Source organism: Cervus canadensis, chromosome 13 (assembly GCF_019320065.1).
Source record: "Cervus canadensis isolate Bull #8, Minnesota chromosome 13, ASM1932006v1, whole genome shotgun sequence".
Taxonomy (NCBI): domain Eukaryota; kingdom Metazoa; phylum Chordata; class Mammalia; order Artiodactyla; family Cervidae; genus Cervus; species Cervus canadensis.
Window position 1 is genome coordinate 8,043,612 of NC_057398.1, and position 20,008 is coordinate 8,063,619.

The window sequence follows — 20,008 nt, forward strand, 5'->3', positions numbered from 1 at the left end:
GAGGATGCCTAAACACCTTCAGGACAAGAAACCAGATACCTACTGCTTTCATTGAGCAGCTCTGATCTTCTCCAAGGTCTCGCTCATACTGTCTACAGCTTTGCTTCTTCCTCTGTGCCCCGTGGCCATATAGACCATGCCAGCCGCTCCTCCAAACAGCCTTTCAGAAACACGGCCCCCTGAGCTTTCTCTTCTGCAGAGCTGTCGATCATTCTGCACTTACAAAAACAATCTGACCACTGACATGCTGTTGTTTTGGCTGTCGTCCTTGTTTTTCTAAGATAGATTTACTTGATCCACAATTATTCCAAAATGATTAGTCCTCCAAATAATCCAAACTGTACATTTTTTCCATCCTATATTATCAGCAACACTGAAAGCTGATTATAATCAACTTGCTTTCATAAAAAGAAGGTATCAATCAAATAACAGACTTTAAGAGAATCCACTTAGCTAAAAATACCAGCAGCAGGCATTCCATGTTCGTAGATAAACAAGGAGGAACTGTGAATGCACATTTCTACCCCACTGCCCATTCCCCGTTGGAATTTAAATGACTAGTTTTCCAATCACAGAGCCATAAAAATCATCAATCATCTTGGCCACAACCTCACATTTTATGATGTACGTGCTGAGACCCAGAGCTCCCATCTCTTTCTCCATGCCATCCCCAGATGTTTTTTAAATTCCCTGTTCTGGTTTAGGCACAGGGGATACCAAGCCCTTGCCCTCCCAGATTTCTGAGCAGAGACTCATAGGGCAATGCAGTTCAAGGAATTTAAAACAGGTGGAAGCACACTGTTGCGCTAGCCCAATGACAAGTGTTTGGAACTTTGTACAAAAAACCTGAAAGGCAAAAGACTGTTTCCTTTCTTGTGCCTTGACTCAAACTCCCCTCCAACTTCCTTTTGTTTGGCAAACTGATCCTCTAAGACCCAGCTCAGGTCTCACCACCCACCCCCAATACTTTCTCTCTGACTCCTTTAGCTGCCCTCCTCCTTTATGATCTCGTAACACCTTGTACAAATCACACTCGGTGTACTTAGCATCATGGACCGCACTTATCCCTCCTGTGTGTATCTTCTCTATTAGACTTGAGGTTCTTGAAGCTAATGGCAACCCACCCCAGTATTCTTGCCTGGAAAATCCCATGGGTGGAGGAGCCTGGCAGGCTACAGTCCATGGGGGTCGCAAAGAGCTGAGTACAACTGAGCGACTTCATTTTCTTTCTTTTCTTTTCCTGAAGCTAGGGAGCTGAGTGTTAATTCAGTTTTATACATCTAGTCTAGTTCAGTTGGCAAATATGGGATTTATGAACAAATAAACATTTCAGCAGACCCATAAGGGTTTGAGCATTAAAAAGCAGAGACATTACTTTGCTGACAAAGGTCCATTTAGTCAAAGCTATGGTTTTTCCAGTGGTCATGTATGGATGTGAGAGTTGGACTATAAAGAAAGCTGAGTGCCGAAGAATTGATGCTTTTGAACTGTGGTGTTGGAGAAGACTCTTGAGAGTCCCTTGGACTGCAAGATCAAATTAGTCCATCCTGAAGGAAATCAGTGCTGTGGTCCGAGAGCTCAGGGAAATTCCTGGGGAGGAGAGCAGTGTGGACTGAGGTTTGAAGGTACAGGTAGAAGCGACAGGATGTGATGAGCAAACGGAGGCATGGGAGACAGGGAAGAAGCGTCGAGGATGATGGCAGGGTTTTCCAACCTGGAGCCCCAGGGCGACAGGGACAATGTTAACAGACAGGGACCACAAGGAGAGGAGCAGTGTGGGGGGTGGGGGGTCATGAGGTCATTTCTGGAAAGGTTCCTAAGACAGTCCTCCGGGATGAATTCTATAGGTGGAGAGCTACCTTCTTGACCAAAGGAGATAAATGAAATGCAAGAACATCAATCATGAAAACCCCGAGTACAAGACACATCGTCTAATCCTCGCAGACAGATGGAGCAATTCTGATGATTAGAGGGTGAAAGTAACAAATTCAGATGAGAGATCTTCTGGTTCTTAAAACCACAAATCATTTCTCAGTCAGTTAAACTGATATTTGTATATAAAATAATCTCCAGGAAATAAAATCCCATCTCTTATTTTCTGGACACAATTGACTCACTTTCCTATCTTAAAAAAAAAAAAAATATTATTACCAGCTGGCTAACAGCCTCACACCATTTAGTGCGTTCTAATCAGCAGGGAGAATTCAGTTTACATTAATTAAGTGATCCCACTCAACCATTTTATTGACTAATAACCTCATTTTTTTTTTTTTTTTTTTGGTAACTCATCTTTTCAAAATGCTAGAAGGTGAGGATTTTACTAAGGAAAAGCCCAGAGACACACTCAGGAGCAAACCCTTCTGCACCAAAATCAATCCATCTTTTAATCTAGCAACGTCCTTTTCTCTCTCATTTTATAGCAGAAGCTCCGAAGAGCAAGCAACAAGCAGAACCTCTACAGAATCAACTACTCCACTTAAATAAACAGCGAAAGGACTTCCTCAGCCCACATGGTTATCCTAAGAGCACAGAGACTGCTCTTGGTAGAAAAGAGACGGAAACAGCACACTCACCCGCTTCCTCAAGTTGTAGGTGAGAATGAGGTTCCGGGAGAAGGAGTGGGAGAAGGCCGTGTAGAATTCCAGCACTTTCTGCAGGGCGTCCCGCTTGATCACATGCAGGTCGCAGTAGGTCAAGGCCCTCACGTTAGCACAGGACTGGGCCAGGGTGGCTTCCTTCCAGAACACGTCTCCAAAGACATCTCCTTTCCCTGAAGAGAGAACGCGGCGATGAGCAACGTGCCTGCCAGAGGAGTCTGTCCGTCGGCGCTGGCTTTCCACCGTCTCCCAGGACTGCTGTCCATTCGGCATTCCACGGCTTGGGCTCCGGAAATGCCAGAATGGTTTTAATTTGGACCTTAACAACACGCAACTTCAGAAAACTAAAAATACCATAGGATACATGTCAAAGTTCAACCAATAACTTCAGGATCACTTGTGACCTCCCGAACATCCTACACGAAGCGGGAACCCCAAGTTATTCTTTGTCACCCCTGGTTTTCCGAAACACTGATCATAATCTATAACAATGTTACTTGTTGTCTATCTCCCGTGTCCCATCCTTCCACTAACACAGTATCTGGCAACACAGTAGGAGTTCTCACAGTATCTGCTGGCAAAAGAGAAGGAAGGTAAACTGTAGGTCTACATTAGTGTGACTGAGAGCCACACCCTAAGCGGCACTGGGGAGGTTGTGGACTCCTCACTGGGAGCTGAAAAACAGGAGGTGTCTCCCCTGTTTAGCATGACCTATGTGGACAAAATCAGGCAAGAGTGGAGCTCCTCTTCCTCCAAACTCTGTCCACCGCCCTGAGGTTTGTATGTGCAGTGTCCCCTCCCTCACTCTCTCTCCTATCCCTCCTCCCATGTTCCTCACCTTGCCAGATGCCCTCCTGGTGGTATAAAAATACGGGCCCTATATAAGTGGCATCTTGAGGATCCTCTTATGCCTAGCATTCCCCAAGACTCTATTTAACAATATATTTAATAAGTCAATAGAGTACTCATCCCACGTAGCGGTATTCTGGGTCAAACTTCTATCAATCTCCTCTAAATATTTGTTTTTCTTACCTAGTGATATTCTTCCAACCTTTTCCAAAGACTGAGGTTTTAACATATGTCTAATGCAAAGCTTAATTCATTCCTGGCACAGCCTCTGGTTATATAACAAATAGCTTGAAACATTGTTTCTCCTGCCTTTAAATTTTCACCACAGATACATACAAATCTGAATCTCTAGGGAGCCAGAGAGAGGGGTGTTTGGGAAGGAAGAAAACAATGCAACCAGGGTGAAAACCAATCTAACAACCCTTGAGGGAGTTGTCAGCCCATGCATTCAGATCAGCCACACTCTACAGCGAGAACCCAGGTACCTGCGACTCCGTGTGATTTACAGGGCTGCTGTTTTCCTAATTCAGGTGAAAGGAGGCAATTAGGGTTTTAAGCATCTGGACAGAACTTGACCTTTTCTCAAACACCAGAAAGTGTTGTGTCCACTCTAAGCACATAAGGTACTCCATGGGTATAGGCCTCTCCAAGCACCTCCACGGCGTGAGCAGAGAAGCAAAGTTACTGGACATGTTACTTCACATATTATGTGTTTGTGAAATAAAGTGCAGCTGTAATTTATGAACATAGTTTCATCGACTCAATATGAGCAGGATACAAGCTTGGGGTAGCTTTTAGGCAAATATGTGCCTGTGCTATTTCAATCCCTTACCAGCTGTTTTTTCAGCCATCTGTAATAGGAGTGAGGTAATGATGCAAAGCGGAAGCCGGCCGATGGGAATGTCTCTCTCTGTGGGATACCACCTGGCTTCCACGAGGAGGGGTTCATTCAGTGTGCGCTCCCTGGCATGCATGGAGTCCTCATCAACAGGGCTGGACAATTCATTCATACATATGGAGCATTCTAGAGTTCCTCTCTACTGCTCTGCAATGCCTCTCATGCCTTTTGTAATTATGTATTCCTGTTCGCCTAGACAATGCTCTTTTTCTGACACGCAGTATGGCAGATAGTCAAAACATAGACCTGACTCTCATAGTGTAACTTATGTCAAGAAAGTGAAAGTGTTAGTCACTCAGTCATGACCAACACTTTTGAGACCCAATGGACTGCAGCCCACCAGGCTCCTCTGTCCTTGGGGATTCTCTAGGCAAGAATAGTGGAGTGGTTTGCCATTCCCTTCTCCAGGGGATCTTCCCAACCCAGGGATCAAACCCAGGTCTCCCACACTGTGGGCAGATTCTTTACCACCTGAGCCAGTGGAGGTCTCATTCCATGTCAAGAGGTGAAGTCTAATTCCCTTTCCTTAAATCTGAACTCACTTTAATCCCTTGCCTTCGCCAACAGAATGTGGCAGAAGCGATGTTCTGGGATTTTCAGGCAGGGTCAGAAGAAGTCTTGTAGCTTCTGCCTGGGTTTCTTGGAACACTGACTTCTCAGGATCCTCCCTGTTGGACCCAACCACCATGTTTTAAGGAGAGAAAACCAAATAGGAGGTCATATAGAAGTGCTCTACCAGTCCAGTTGACAGCCAGGCTCCGCCACTCTCATAAGCAAGCCGTCCTGGCCCTCCAGCCCCAGCCAGCACTGGACTGTAACCACGTGTGGGAAGTTCAAGGGAGAACCACAGCATCATGAGAAACAATTCATTTTTTAAGCCACTAAATTTGGGAGTGGTTTGGTCAGCAGAAATGGATAACCAGAACACACAGAATCATGGAGCTCTAGGCCCATGAGAAATTACTTAGTGGTTTAAGTCAGAACTATTGAGAATAGATCATTGGTAACCCTGCCTGATTCTTGAGATTACTTCATCTAAGCAACTTAAGCTTCCATCAACAGATGAATGGCTAAAGAAGATGTGGTGTGTGTATACGTATATGTACACACACACACACACACAACACTGACTACTACTCAGCCATAAAAAAGAATGAAATGTTGCCATCTGTAGCAATATGGATGGACTTGGAGGGTATTATGCTAGGTGAAATAAGTCAGAGGAAAAATGAATACTGAATATTATTTACATGGAAACTTAAAAAAATACAACAAATTAGTGAACGAAACAAAAAAGAAGCTGACTCATATATACAGAGAGCAAAACAGTAGGTACCAGTGTGAGCAGAGGGAAGGGGGAGGGGCAATGCAGAAGTGGAGGAGTAAAAGATACAAACTATTAAGTATAAGATAGGCTACAAGGATATACTGTACAAAGTGGCTATTATTAAATATCCAATACTTTGTAATAACTATGAATGGGACATAAATTGTGTTAAAAATTGTGAGTTACTATACTGTATACCTGTAATATTATAATACTGCATATCAACTATACTTCCATTTAAAAAGCCATGGGGAAAAAAAAGCTATGGAAAAAATATGAGGGGAAATTGTTGAAGAAACAAACTGGAGAAATGTGGTTTATTTAGCAATATAGTCATTATATTCCCATGTCATAAAAATAGACATAAAAATAATCAAGGGAAATATATCAAAATATTAACTGTTATCTGGGGATGGGGAAGTGGATTCACAAATCATGATTTTCCTTGTTTATGCTTCTACTCAAAGTATAATATTTTCTAATCAGAAAAAAATATTACTTCATTTAAGCAAAAACCCAATATGTGAACATTATATATCTCAAATGAATTAGGAGTAGCCTTTCTAATTATAAAAGAACCTATAATGTAAAATAATAGCCCCCCATGTATATTTAACATATGAGTTTATTTGTAAAAATTCAGTTTATAAACAACTCTTCAGGGGCATATCTATTGTTACCACAAAGAGCAACCATGTTGTGTTTTAAACATACCAGGAAATAAATCACACATATTTAGAAATGACAATATTCCCATTGTGAAGAGTTTTCCAATCAAAGGTTTTGACAGCAACAATAAATGGAGACTAGTTCCTGCTACACCAAGTATTTCACGGTGAGACAGTCATGATTAATCTGTAGGGTCTAGAAGTCTCAGTGTTGTCATAACTTGCATCTGATTTTCAGCCCCAACTGAAAATCATACTATCTTTCTTCCTGTCAAGGCAGCCTTTTTTGGTATAAATGATCTGTTAGTGAGATTTAAGAAAGAGGTGTCGGAGGACCTGTCAGATTCAAAACAAACCCAGGACTATTCTGGCAAATGAGAAACGTATTTATGATACACATAACTTGGGAAAACTGTCAAAGGGAAGGACGCACAGCATTGGGCAGCTGCCTGTAAACTACACACATTGCTGGCATCATGACTTCCTGGGTCAGGCTTACGCATCAGAGGCCAGGACAAGCTCTATACCCACATTCATCTCTCTTCCCTAGTGTGAAATGATTGTTTGCTGAAGAACAAAAGGTACGCCCGTGCACTCGGCAATCAAACTTCTGCAGGCAATCAGCTTATTGATTTATTTATTACACCGAGATGCTGGGTGCAGAATGTTAAAACCTAATGTTCCAGGATTCGAAAAGACATACTAAGTGGATGTTCTCAGCTGGGAGAAAAGAAAAAAGGAAAAACAAAAGGGAGGGGGGAGTAAGGGAAAGGTAGTCTCATTAAAACTCCAAGCAAACATCCCTGTGGTAATTAATCCTCCTCCCCTCCCACCCCCAGTTAGACGCAGCTTTCTTGACTGCACCTCCTCTTTTGCTGTGGGGCTGAGCACCAGTCACAAAGCAGAGGTGGGAGTTGGACCCAGGGCTCAGGTGGCGGTGGGAGAGGGAGGGGAGCTCTCCGCAAGGAGCCCAGCACAGGAGGAGACCAACATCCCACAGCACAGGGGTCCCCAACCCCACCCGCAGAGCAGAGATGAGCGGCAGACGAGTGAGTGAAGCTCCATCGGTATTTATAGCCACTCCCCATCACTGGCATTACGCCTGAGCTCCACCTCCTGTCAGAGCAGCTTGAGATTCACGTTGATGTATCGCAAAACCCATCACAACTGTAACAGAATTATCCTCCAATTAAAATAAATATGTTAATTTTAAAAACAGATCCTCATAGGAGTGTAAACCATACCCAGCACTGTGCATGTGAAGGATCCAGGTTGTGAGCTCCTTATCCCCCTGCCACCATCCATGGAAAACCTGTTTTCCATGAAACTGGCCCCTGATGTCAAAAAGGTTGGGGACACTGCTATAGACAATTTGATGTCATGAAGGCAGAGATTGAAACACCCTCTTTCAGAGGCCGAAGCAGGGAGGTCAGTGGGAGCAGGGGAGGTTGGGAGGGTTAAGAGGAGTGATTGGGGAAAATTCAAGAGGTGCTGGGACTCAGGGATCTGAGAAGATCCAACAGCCTGATGTCCGGATGTTAAAGAGCTGCAGAAATGGATGGCTGAGTTTATAACACTCCAGAAAAAGCCCTGTTTCTCAGACTGGCTGTGACTGAGCTTGGAGGGGTCAGAGCAAAAACAAAAAATTCCAGCTGCTTCTCATCACTATTCCTTATTATGTCCTCTCGTAAGGACCACTCAGACTGGTATCCTGTACTAAGCAAAACGTACTTCTGCAGTTAAAGACATCACATGCTGCTAAAATCAGCAGCCACTTCTAGGCCCATCCCGATTGGAAAGAACTGATTCAGTTCCTCACGCAGCTCCCGGCGGGCGCTCTTCTGGGTGCTGAGGTCCAGCAGTGGGATGGCGGAGGTGGTGGAGAGAGAGGAACAGAGCAGGCTATGCTAACACACCAGGGGCTACGATGGGAGACAGAGAGGGGTGCTCGGCTCAAGCTCAAAGGTCAAGGGAAGGCTTCCGGGGAGATGTGGCATCTGAGCTGAGCCCTAAAGCAAGGGCTCTGGTGAGCCAGCATGAAGACAACGCACACACTGCTCTTACAGTGAATGAGTCAGCCTTCCACTGTTCCTCGCTGAAATGCTTGTCTTACGCTTTGGACCTTGATGCCTTCAAACTGTGGTGCTGGAAAAGACTCCTGCAAGTCCCTTGGACAGCAAGGAGATCAAACCAGTCAATCTTAAGGGAGATCAACCCTGAATATTTGTTGGAAAGACTGATGTTGAAGCTGTCGTATTTTGGTCATCTGATGAGTACAGTCGACTCATTGGAAAAGTCCCTGACACTGGGAAAGATTGAGGGCAGAAGGAGAAGAGGGCATCAGAGGATGAGATGGCTGGATGGCATCACTGATGCAATGGATGTGACTTGGGCAAACTTCGGAAGATGCTGACAGACAGGGAGGCCTGGCGTGCTGCAGTCCATGGGGTTGCAAAGAGTCGGACACGACTAGGTGATTGAATGACAGCAGCAAATATCCTGATCGACATCTTTCTTAGGCCCAGAATGAATCTATACCTAAAGCATCAGAGTAGTTTCCCGAGTTGGGTTACTCTTTCCTCTGACATTCTTTTCACTTTCTGCAATTCTGAATTTTCAGTTTTCCCCTAGTCATTTCAGCTCTCTAAAGGAACTATCTTAGGCTTATCAACTTAATGCATATTCTATCTTCACAGCCTAAGCCTCAGGTGGAAAAAATTAAGCACAACTGTTAGCTCTGGCCTCTGTTGAAAAGGTTATAACTATCTACGCCTTGTTGGAGCCCTGAAAGCTAATTGATTTTTTAAAAATGTTTTTGGTAATTCTCTTCACTGCTTAGGTCCTGAGTCACACCCAGTCAAGTTAGGTTAGTGTTGTTACAATTCTTTTAAAATATCAAGTCTACATTTGTATTTGACCATCTATGAACTCCAGTGATCTCATCTATAAAATGGAAATTGGGGATTGATGCTTGAAGTAGAAAGTACCTACTTCCAAGGTTTGTAGAGAGGATCAAATGGTTAAAGTATTAAAGCGCTGTGCAAACAGGAATAAAAAGAGACACAGCACAGAGACGATTCCAGGGAGCGGCAGCGGCACGTGCAAAGGCCCCGAGGCACGGGGCGTGGCTCTTCAGCAGGGCCGAACGCTCTCGTATTGCCCCGTGTTTTGGATCATCTGCTCCCTCACTGGCCTGTAGGGATGAGCGTGGACCCTCTGAGGAAAGTGCCTGGTCTCGTCATTCAGCTGCAAACTCATCTAAGCACCTTCCAGACTCTACAGGGAGCATGTGCACCAACACTGCTGCCCGCCCCTCCCCAGGAGGCTGGGAGAGATGCCAGGAATACAGACTGAGGTGAGGGGCAGCCCGAGGGCCTTTATTCCTCTTCTCTGGGGCATCGGGAAGTCTTTCGCCCTCAAGCCATTCAAAGACTAGAGGGACCTTGCCACTCACTGCATCAGGAGGGTGAAATGTGGCAGCAGAGATCCTGGCATGAGCAGAGAGGCTCTGAGGGAGAACCGCTCTCTCTCCTGGCCCTTGGGGTAATTCTGCTTAGGGGACATAACACAGAAGCTGGAACAATCCTTCTAGGCAAGCCCCAAGCAGACTGTGCACACCCACTGAATCGGCTGGCTCAGGAGGATTAGAATGAGGACGCGGATAGTTCTCAGAACCCCTGGACTCAGGATACACACCAGGCATGTGCAATCCAGGTCCTCGCCGTGGTCCTCAGACTATGTAAGACGAAGAGAACTGGCCAAAATCTCCTCCTCCCTGGTACTTCCCCTGGGATGTTTTCCAACTACTTTTTCATCCACTCCCTCAACAGAGGCTTCAGGCCAGACAAGCTCACTTTGAGCTCAGGTGGACCCTGCCAGCCCCTCCTCCTGACTCTCCACTTCCAGTCACACGGGTTCTTAGACTTCCTCCAGTCCGGCTCCCTGCTTCCCTCTGGGCCTTCCCAGCACAGCCTTGGACACTCCGCCCTGCTCCCTGGTCTGGATAACTCCTTCTCATGCCTTCAAATACACCCACACCTCCTCCCCGACCCCTTGATCATATTTGTGCCCTCGGCACTCTGCAAACACACCTCACCTCTGCATCACCACATCCCAAGCCGTGTGTCTGGCACACGGCAGGCGCTCAACAGTTGCTGAATGCATAAACCAAGGGCACCAGGCATCTTACTAAACCTCCCCACTCTCAACTCACTCAGCTAGAAAATGTGGGTAATAAACCCCACCTCTCAGGAATGTCGTAAGACTCACATGAAATAATATGAACAATGCCCTTAGCACTGAGCTTGGAGCACAGTAGGTGCTCAATAAAGAGTAACCACAATAAGTAAGAGTCCTCAACAGTATAAATCAACTATACTCAAATAAAAATTAAAGAAAAAAAAACTGAAGCTAGTCAACCATGTGACAATTAATTTCACTGCAAAATGGCCTATAGTTTCAAGCAATAGCAATCTACAAACCATTCATTTTGAACACTGGCTACTTGTCCAGGCCTGTGCTATTTGTTGTTCTCAGATTTATTTCTATTCAATAAATATGTATTGCATGCCTATCATGGCATTGTGCTAAGTGCTGAGGGATATGATATCAAGAATCAATTAGTTCTTATCCCCATCCACCAAAGTATATTGAAGAGTTACTGTAAGAGGAAAGATAATAGGAAGCAGAGTGTTACAGGGGAGAGGAGATGCTGGTGGGAACCATTCTCAGAAAGAGTGCCGGGGATAAGGAAGAAAAATGTAAAGCATGCATAATCAATTTCCCTGTTCAATATTAAAAAAAAAAAAAAAAAAAGAAGAGTCCTCTGTAACAGCCCTGTGATGCAAATTCCACAGGGATCGTCAGTCCCATTTAGAAGACAGGAGTAGCTCCAGAGAGGTTTAAACGATGGCCCGTGACCCACAGACTTTCCCCACACTGCAGCCTCCACACGGAGAGGCGCCCCAGTGCTCCCAGCGGTCACCCTCTGCAACCCCACCCCCTGCCCCAAGCAGCTTCCTCTTCAGCCAACACAGAGAGCTCTACCTCGGGCAGGCACCAAGCTGGGTAATGGGAACGAGGATAAATCAGGGACTGCTTTGATCTTAAGGAGCCACGGCCATGGAATCACATGTACCCCAGAACCACTTCTCTGTTACAGAAACAGAATCCACGACCCTCAGCTGGGCACAAAGATGAGCAGAACCGAGGCTGCACCGCACTAGTGTGGCCCTCTGTCCGCGCTCTGGTTAAGGGGAGGGGTGCGGAGGGATGCGTGCCCCCGTGGGTCCTGCCCTGCCCTCCTCTCTCCCCGCCTCCTCCTGACCAGAACAGGATGGGAGCTCTCTTGGACCAGGGAGCCCAGGAGCCAACCTAGTTAGGATGAAGCAACAGGCTAGAAGGAGGCTGGCTGCCTGACACCATGAAGTTGCCATTTCAGGGCCCTATACCTGGACTGCTGGCTACACGAGTCAAAAACAAGCTTCTGTCTTATCTAATCTTCTATTTCAGGGTTTTTGCTGGATCAACCAAACCTACCTCCTAGCCAATTCAGGAGTCTACTATCCAGTGGGGCTGGAATATGTTTGACTCTATGGCAGTAGGTATATACACGCCTATTTCCTTCACCTGTTCCAGGAAAAAGCATGGACTTCCTTATGTCTGAAGGATCGGACAGTAACACGATGGTGGAGGCTCTGACAGCATGTTTGGAGCAAAAGCCCCAGCTACTTGAGCTCAACACCTTGGTGGTACCCATTGACCTCCCACCAGCCCTGACTGTGGACGTGGGGACAGGATCTGCTGAGGAGTCCCAGTGCATCAGGCCAGCAGCCAGCCAGGGACCCTGCTTCAGGCATCCACTATGTACTTCACCCCAGAGCTACTAAGATCCAGGCTTCCAAGCTAATTTTGGAATACTGAACTCTACCTCATGCATTTATGGCCATTTCCCTTGCATTGTCTGAGACCATGGAGGAGTGAAGGTAAGCAGGGTTCTGCCACCTTGTAAATCTTGCCTCCTATCTGTAGTGAAACCACAAAGCCCTTGTTCTCACTGGGGGAGAAAAAAAAAAAAAGCTGCTGGCAGTCTGTGATCTCTGCTTTATCTCCTGCAGTTTAGAGACATAAGAATGTACATCAAAGACAGACAGACATGGTGGAAAGCTCATCCATTTGCCTTCCCGACCAGGCCATGAAGATCTGTTGCTAGGAATATAGCCTTAGCTTTAAGCATCAGATTCTATCAGATTGTGCTGTGGTGTTGGGTGCTTAGCCTGTATGTTTTATTGGATTTCTCTTGCCAGAAAATAAATCAGGGAATGGAAAGGCTCGGTAGGTCAAGGCTCCAGGGACAGGCATGCGGTTCATCCCAATTCTCACAGGGATGTCTCCTTCTAGAAAGGTTGGTCTCCTGTTAGATTTTGTAGGAGAGCTGAGAGATGTTCAAGAAATACTTGTTTTCTTTGGAGGTTGGTACAAAGGAGAACAACTGTTCTCTGCAAACCATCTCCCTACTAGAGATGGGACACTGGTGTAGTTCAGCCATATATCTGGTTAATGAAAACCACGTGAGAATCCGTAACATCATATACCAGGTGCAGTGTGAACTGTCTCTGACCCTCCCAGGCAGTTACTAGATTGGGAGTTCCCAAAGGTGGGGTTAGTTCTCACTACCCTTTTGCACACAGTTCAATCCAGTTCAACAATTTGGCCCAACCTATCACGGATCAGGCAGTGTTCCAGGAATTAAGGGAGATAAAACAAAATGACAGGACATTATCTCTAATGTTCAAGGGGCTTACAATGTAAGGAGACAAAACTTACATGTGTGAAATGATGAAGTTGAAACAAACAAAAATGTAAAACCAAGATATGTGAGAGGCTGCTCTAGGAAATCAACCCAGAGTATTCACTGGAAGGACTGATGCTGAAGCTGAAACTTCAATACTTTGGGAAGAGCCAACTCATTGGAAAAGACCCTGATGCTGGGAAAGATTGAGGGCAGGAGGAGAAGGGGGTGACAGAGGATGAGATGGTTGGATGGCTTCACCAACTCAACAGACATGAGTTTGAGCAAACTCCAGGAGACAATGAAGGACAGGGAAGCCTGGCATGCTGCAGTCCATGGGGTCACAAAGAGCTGGACATGAATGAGTGACGGAACAACAACACATCCAGGCAGAACTGCTGAGATTTTACGGAGAAGAGAAAGGAGCCGGCTTTCGACAGTGAGGCAAGAGAATTTAGACACATGAAAGAGACGGGTAATCCCCTCAAACCGCAGGGGGAGAAACTGGATGGTTGGGAATGAAGAGAGTTGATTTGGGCTCTGCTCTGCTTTCTGTAATGACTCAGTTTCTTGGTGGTGTTATCTACACTGTCTCCAGGTTCTCACTGTTGAAGGGGAATGATTTGTCCCTATTCCTGATGGTTCCTGCCTGGAAGGCAGCTCCAGGGGCACCACACTCCTGGCCTCTGTCGTGCCCTCATCTGATTGATGAGTTTGGGAGGAAACCCTGCACGTGTGCCGGCCAGCCCCTTCTCTGTCCTCGGGATCTGCCTGCTGGAAGTTTATTCTCTCTCGTCTCTGGTGGTCCCTTCCACCACCAGAACAGAGCTACAGGACAGAGCCTCACAAGTGTAGGCTTGTGCTGGTCAGCAACACAAGGGTGGGTCTAATCCTGGGCTTCATATTGGGAAACCTTCTTGGATGCAAATATAATGCATATTCTCCAACACCAGCTTTATTACAAAAGTGAAAGGTGATATTTTGGCTGGTACCCATCTTACTTATTGTCTCTCTCTTGGTTCAGAACTCCAGGAGAGATGGATACAAATTATGAACCACCCCTGAACAAACACCCACCTCTCTTCATTTCTCAAGCTCCTCTAATCTTGCTTCTGACCTTACACTCAACACTACTCACAGTAGTCAATAACTTCTCCTGATAACAGCCTAAAAGATATTTTTCAGTCCTCAACATATTAAAGCTCTTTGATTCTAAGATATATTTAAGTTGTTTGGCATGCTTTATCTCTGAAATCAGAACACATTTTACAATCAATGATCTGTTACGGTTTAACTGGCAGCCTTGTTCCTCAGTGGGCCATAGAATATTGGTGCGTCTTTATCATCCACGGCATCTGCTAGACAACGGAAATATGGTTCTGAAGCACTTGAAAATGCCCTTTTCTGCCCCTCCTTGGCTTCGGCGACATCCCACTCCCCTGGTCGCTCACCCTCTGCAGGTGGTCCATTTCAGACTCCTACCTGTGACCCACATTAAATGGTGTTCTTTGGGGCTCTGCTTGAGACCTTGTTGCTTCTTATCTTCCCCTCTCTCTCCAAGTTTTCTCAGCCTCTCCTCTGGCTTCAGTTGCCATCAGGATCACAATGATCCCCAAGTTTATACCTCAAGTTTTGATGTCTCTTCTGAGTCCAGCATCTCCCATCGGACACTTGAAATTAGCTCAAACCCACAGACTCAAAACTGGAACCAGTCCTGCCCCCAGAAAAACCTGCGCATCCTCCAGTGTCCCCCTCCCTGTGAAAGTGGTCCAAGTCATTCCAGACTCCACCCTCTTGCTTGTCTCCATATTCAATAAATGACCAAGCTCTGATCATTTTAATCTATCATGTATCTCTTGGATCTGTTTACTTTCCTCCATCCTGCGAAGTCAGTTCAGGCCTCTCTTATCTCTCAGCATCCTCCTCAGCAGTCTCCTTGCCTGCTTTCCTTTCTTTTCATAGCAGTCAGGATGATCTTTCTAAACACAGATGTGATTCTGTTGCTCTTTTCCTTTAAAGTCTTTGTGGATGCTGCCCTTCTGCCAGGGAACACTCTCTTTTAAATCTCCTCTCCTGGTCCCCTACCCACTTCTCCGCTGCACCTAGTGGAATTCAGTTTATCATGGAAATCTCAGTTCAGATGCCACCTCTATCAGGAAGCCTTCCTTGATTTCTCCTGCCTGGGCTGAACTAGATGCCTGTCTTATAAGCTCCCACAGCATCCTGTTCTTTGTCCTATTATAACTCTTGGCATTCTACTAAATAACAGAAGTGAAACTGCATATTCACTTGTCTGTTTTCCTGGTGAGACTTAAGCACTAAAGCTGGCCTGTTTATGGAATGAACAAATCAATATATGAAAAAACGCATCTGAGTGGAATGATATACAGTGGGCCAGGATCTGAAAGACTGATCTGAAATGCCCTGGGATGGATGACTTTGAGGACAGGACTGGTCCCCGGTCCAAGTGTCCTCAGGTGGCTACACTGTCAGCCTGACTCTAGAAGGAATTTGCTGACCTGCTCAGAAACACACCCATAATTCACTCTGATCCAGCTTAATGCTGAGCTGAAAATTTATGGACAGATCTAAAAAGAAGAAATAAAAATGATGGATGTTAGAAATTACCCTATGATACAACTGCTCTCCTTAAAGGAATTAAAATCTCATCCAAATATGGGTCACCAGCCTTCCTGGTGGAGACTCTACTTAGTTCTCGCAAACAACATTGGCATCGCTCTCTGAAGGGGGCACCACACATAAACGGTCACATTAAACCAATGGCTGGGAAACATCACGACTGTTCTCCTTCTGCTCTTCACAACTGCAATTAGATAAAATTAAATTAGCCGAATGTCTCTCCACTAAGTCAACAGATCACAAATCTTCCACTGAAAACAGGTGATGATTTTCTAAGATTGCTATAGATAACAATTCAAAATTGACTTGATTTTCCTCCTTTTGTTTATACAATATGTATGCATTGTAGAAAATAACTGAAATATATTGAAAAATAGAAAATATGGGCTCTGTGCTTTTGGCCAGTCCATGGGGTCGCAAAGAGTCAGACACGACTGAGCGACTTCACTTTCACTATGCTTTTAGCCAATAGACAAGCATGCAGAAAGCTTCAGTCGACATTTTGGTACATGTTCCATCTTTCTTCCACTCACATGCATTTTTATGTAAGTTAAGGTTACTGCATACATACGTATATATTCTGTTTTTCTGCCCCTCCCCCGCCCAGTTAACATGATATTTGAAACATTTTGCATTCCAACAAACTTCTCATATCATCATCATAATAACTGCCCTTGATTTACCATAATTTTTTTTAACCAGTCCTCTCTGTCTGGGCTCTACAGTTACGAGAATTTCCTTTAGGAAGCTCTATTAACTCTCCTAACTATCAGCGTCTTCACTGGGACTACAGGGACTACAAACCAATCTTCTAAACTGCTTAAGCAAAAACAGCATTAGAAGCAAGAACCTGGTCGTCCTCCCCATCCTCACTCAATGCATGCATTACCGGATACAAATGGTTCTGCATTTCTGAAGTTCTGTTCACGCTACGGCTCCTGGCTAGGAGTGCGGATTTAATGTAATTGATTCGGCTGATGGAACAGCTATATGCATATTAATGTTGGCTGAAGTGTTTAGAGAGACACTTAAACAAAGCTTCCTCCCTCTGTGCTGAGCACGATCAAGAGGTATTATTATATGGTTCACAACAGCAGTGGTCACGCAGCCACTCAGCAAGTTCCCGGGGGACGTGGAGGAACATTCCAGAGACGATGGTGCAGGAAGTGGGGGGGCTCCCCTCAACCCCTCAGAAGGATCTTGGGAAACGTCTCTAAAGGATTTAGCTTCTCTGCCTCTAACATAACTAGGATTTACACAAAGTTATTGCTGCTTTTTCAACTTTTGTTAGATAAGCCTGTCTACCTTCATTGTCTAGTCATTTTCCAAGAACTGTTTGAAGGAGGGGTTAGGAGGACCTACTAAGATTAATGCTATTTTTTCCTGATTGGATCAGGAGATAACAAAAGAAATGCTGTCAAGATTTCTTTTGAAAAATAAAATGTTTTTTTCAGATTGCATCCTAATAACCGAAAGGATATGTGAAACTTGGAGCAAAGCTTTCTCAAGATTTACTTAAAATTTTTAAAAAAATTTTCCTGATTTTGAAAGTAGCATACATTCTTTTAAAGAAGGTTTGAAAGACAAATATAAAAAAGAAAATGAAATCCCCTGCCACCTCAAAACCAAAGTCATCAACTATAACATGCTGATGAAGCTGTTGGTGGACTTTTATCTATGAATGTTTCTTCCCACATAGCTGAGGTCACATTACATTTAAAAAGTGTATTTTATTACTTTACTTATCATAGGAGCTTCTAATATCATTTAAAATTCCCGGTGAGCATTTTGAATGACTACAGTCTCATTTCTTTTAAAACGCTTTGAAATACTTGGTCATTCAGATAAGCATCCATATATTCCCTCTTCACCTATTTCCCCCTTGACTTCCTATTCCTTCCTCTGAATCCTAAATCTGTCTTGAGCCCTGGATTCTTTTCCCAGTTCCAGAGGCGCCTTCCTGAACAGCTGTGCAACACTCCACTTGGATACCCAACTGCCCTTTAAATGCAACAAGTCAAAACCAAGCTCGTCACTTTCCCTCTCACCACCGCTTCCTCCTGATTGCCTACGTCTGTTGCTGGTGCCTGCATCTCCCCACCCACCTGGACATCAGTCACCTCTCTCACCTCCCCACATCCTCTCATTTACAGTCCTTCAGACTCTCCTCCCAGAAGGTCTCAGCCACCTGCCCCTTGCATGCCAAATTCAGCAAATACAGGATACCCAGTTAAATCTGAATTTCAGATAAATGGATACATTTTTAGCAAATATATATATATGGCCCACTCAATATTTAGGAAATATTTAAGCTAAAAATTATTCTTTGTTTATATGAAATTCAAATTTAACTGGATGTCCATGTTTTATTCGGCAGCCCAAATCCTGTCTCAGTTTTTCCTGCCCACACCTTAACACCTTTCATCCATACTATAAGCTGTACGTAAGTCACTGAATAACCTCCTTGTCTCTATGTCAAATTCATTAATTTTTGCAAATCACAGCTTTAATGGTATTGCACTCTACCCATCCCTTGGCGGTTTCCCACTGCCTAGTCCCTCAGACTCACATTTAGAACCACCAGCAGGCTAGCCCACACCCGCCTCTCCAGCCCACGTCCCTCTGCTGCCTCTCAGGACCAGGGCAAGTGCTGGCCTCCCGGTTACAGATCACCCTATACTCTCCGTTCCTCGGCCTCTCACACGGTTCTCTCCATCTGTGATACCCTACCTCACATGTCCAAATCCCGGCTCCACCTTCACAAGGCCACCACCCTAGGCTCAGCCTTCATGTCCTTGTACACAGATCATGAGTAAGCTTATACCATCATTTTGGCAGGTCAGAAACAGTTGAAAATAGGCAATTTCAGGTGGTTTTGGCTACTGCAATGTAAAATCCCCTCTCTGGTGCTTCTCTGCCTTACCATCTTCCCCATGTTCATTTCTTCAGCCCATTCCACAAAGAAAGAATATCAAGTAGTGACTGCCTACAGCAGTTTCTCAAGTACAGTCCTCCGTCCACCACTCCACGGAAGTGGGGTGGGGAGGGGGTGCTTGTTAACAGTACAGATGCCAAGGCTCCACCCTGAAGCTGCAGAATCAGAATCTGCAGGGAGGGCCCGGGGATCTGCATTATGATCAAGCTTTCCAACTGAGACGTCCGTTCACTAAAGCAGAGAACCACTGCCCCGCACGGGATGTCTTCTCTGTCTACTCACACTGGTCCCTGAATATCCCACAGGGTTCCTACCTCTAATGACCCTAGAGACTCTTGAGGATCCTTCTAAGCCCAGGTCAGTTTCTATCTCTTCCACAAACATTTGCCTGTTCACACGAGGAAGTCTAGAGAAAGAAGTACTGTGTCACTTGTTACTAATCATGCGTTTTTCTTCCCAAAGGGGATAGAACATTTATCCACAATAAGGACTTTTTTCTACCTACCCCCTACCCATCCCAAAGAGACAAACACCAAATTAGGCTGTGATAGCTGCTAAATAAATACATATTACATTAATGTTCATCCAGGTTAACGGACCCAAAGAAACTAACCCTCTAAGCAAAGATGAAAGTACTTTCCAAATTGGGAACTGTGAGAAGGGAGTATTTTATTAAGAAAAAGGAAAAAAAAAAGATTTCACCTGTGAACAAGCAATTACAACTTTATGCATACATTTAAGGAGAATGTCCATGTCAATCCTAGTTCAATAATGACAGAACTGCAAGGAGAAGGTTTACCCAGACTACTTGTGCCAGGGCCTGCCCGTCAACCTCCCCCTGGCTGCTCCCTTCCTTAGGCAGACTCTGGCCCGTCCACAAGTCAGAAGTGCCTGCTCTAGTTGAGAGCCACATCTAGATCCATTCCAAAAAGACACTGGATGCAACAGAATGACGCATCATCTTTCCTCCCTCGGCCCCTCTAACTCTATTGCTTGTCCAGTTGCTGCTGGAAACTGTTCTCTCTCCTCACCTCCCACCTCCTAGAGGTCCTCCCCATCCTGTTTTTTCTGGCACTTCTTCCCCATCTCCTTTCCATCACCTTACTCAGGTCCTCGTGATTTCTCACCTGAGCCTCCTGACTGGCCTCCATGTCTCTGTACTTGTGGAAACCAAATCTTCACATCTCTCCCATGTTTAAAACGCTCTATGGGCCCCTTATCCCTCCAAGATAAAGTCCAGATCCTTATTCTGAACCATAGGGCCCTTCATAGTCCTGCCTGCCAATTCAGTTCAGTTCAGCAAA

At 45.1% G+C, this 20,008-nt stretch overlaps 1 protein-coding gene across 2 annotated transcripts in view; it reads right to left on the minus strand.

Annotated features, from left to right (window-relative positions):
• Positions 1-20,008, minus strand: part of KCNH1 (potassium voltage-gated channel subfamily H member 1) — a 406,132-nt gene that overhangs the window by 91,212 nt on the left and 294,912 nt on the right. For both annotated transcript variants that reach the window (XM_043486214.1, XM_043486213.1), the window contains exon 10: positions 2,574-2,770. In XM_043486214.1, the coding sequence (XP_043342149.1) occupies positions 2,574-2,770 (197 nt within the window). The remainder of the gene's footprint in view (positions 1-2,573; positions 2,771-20,008) is intronic.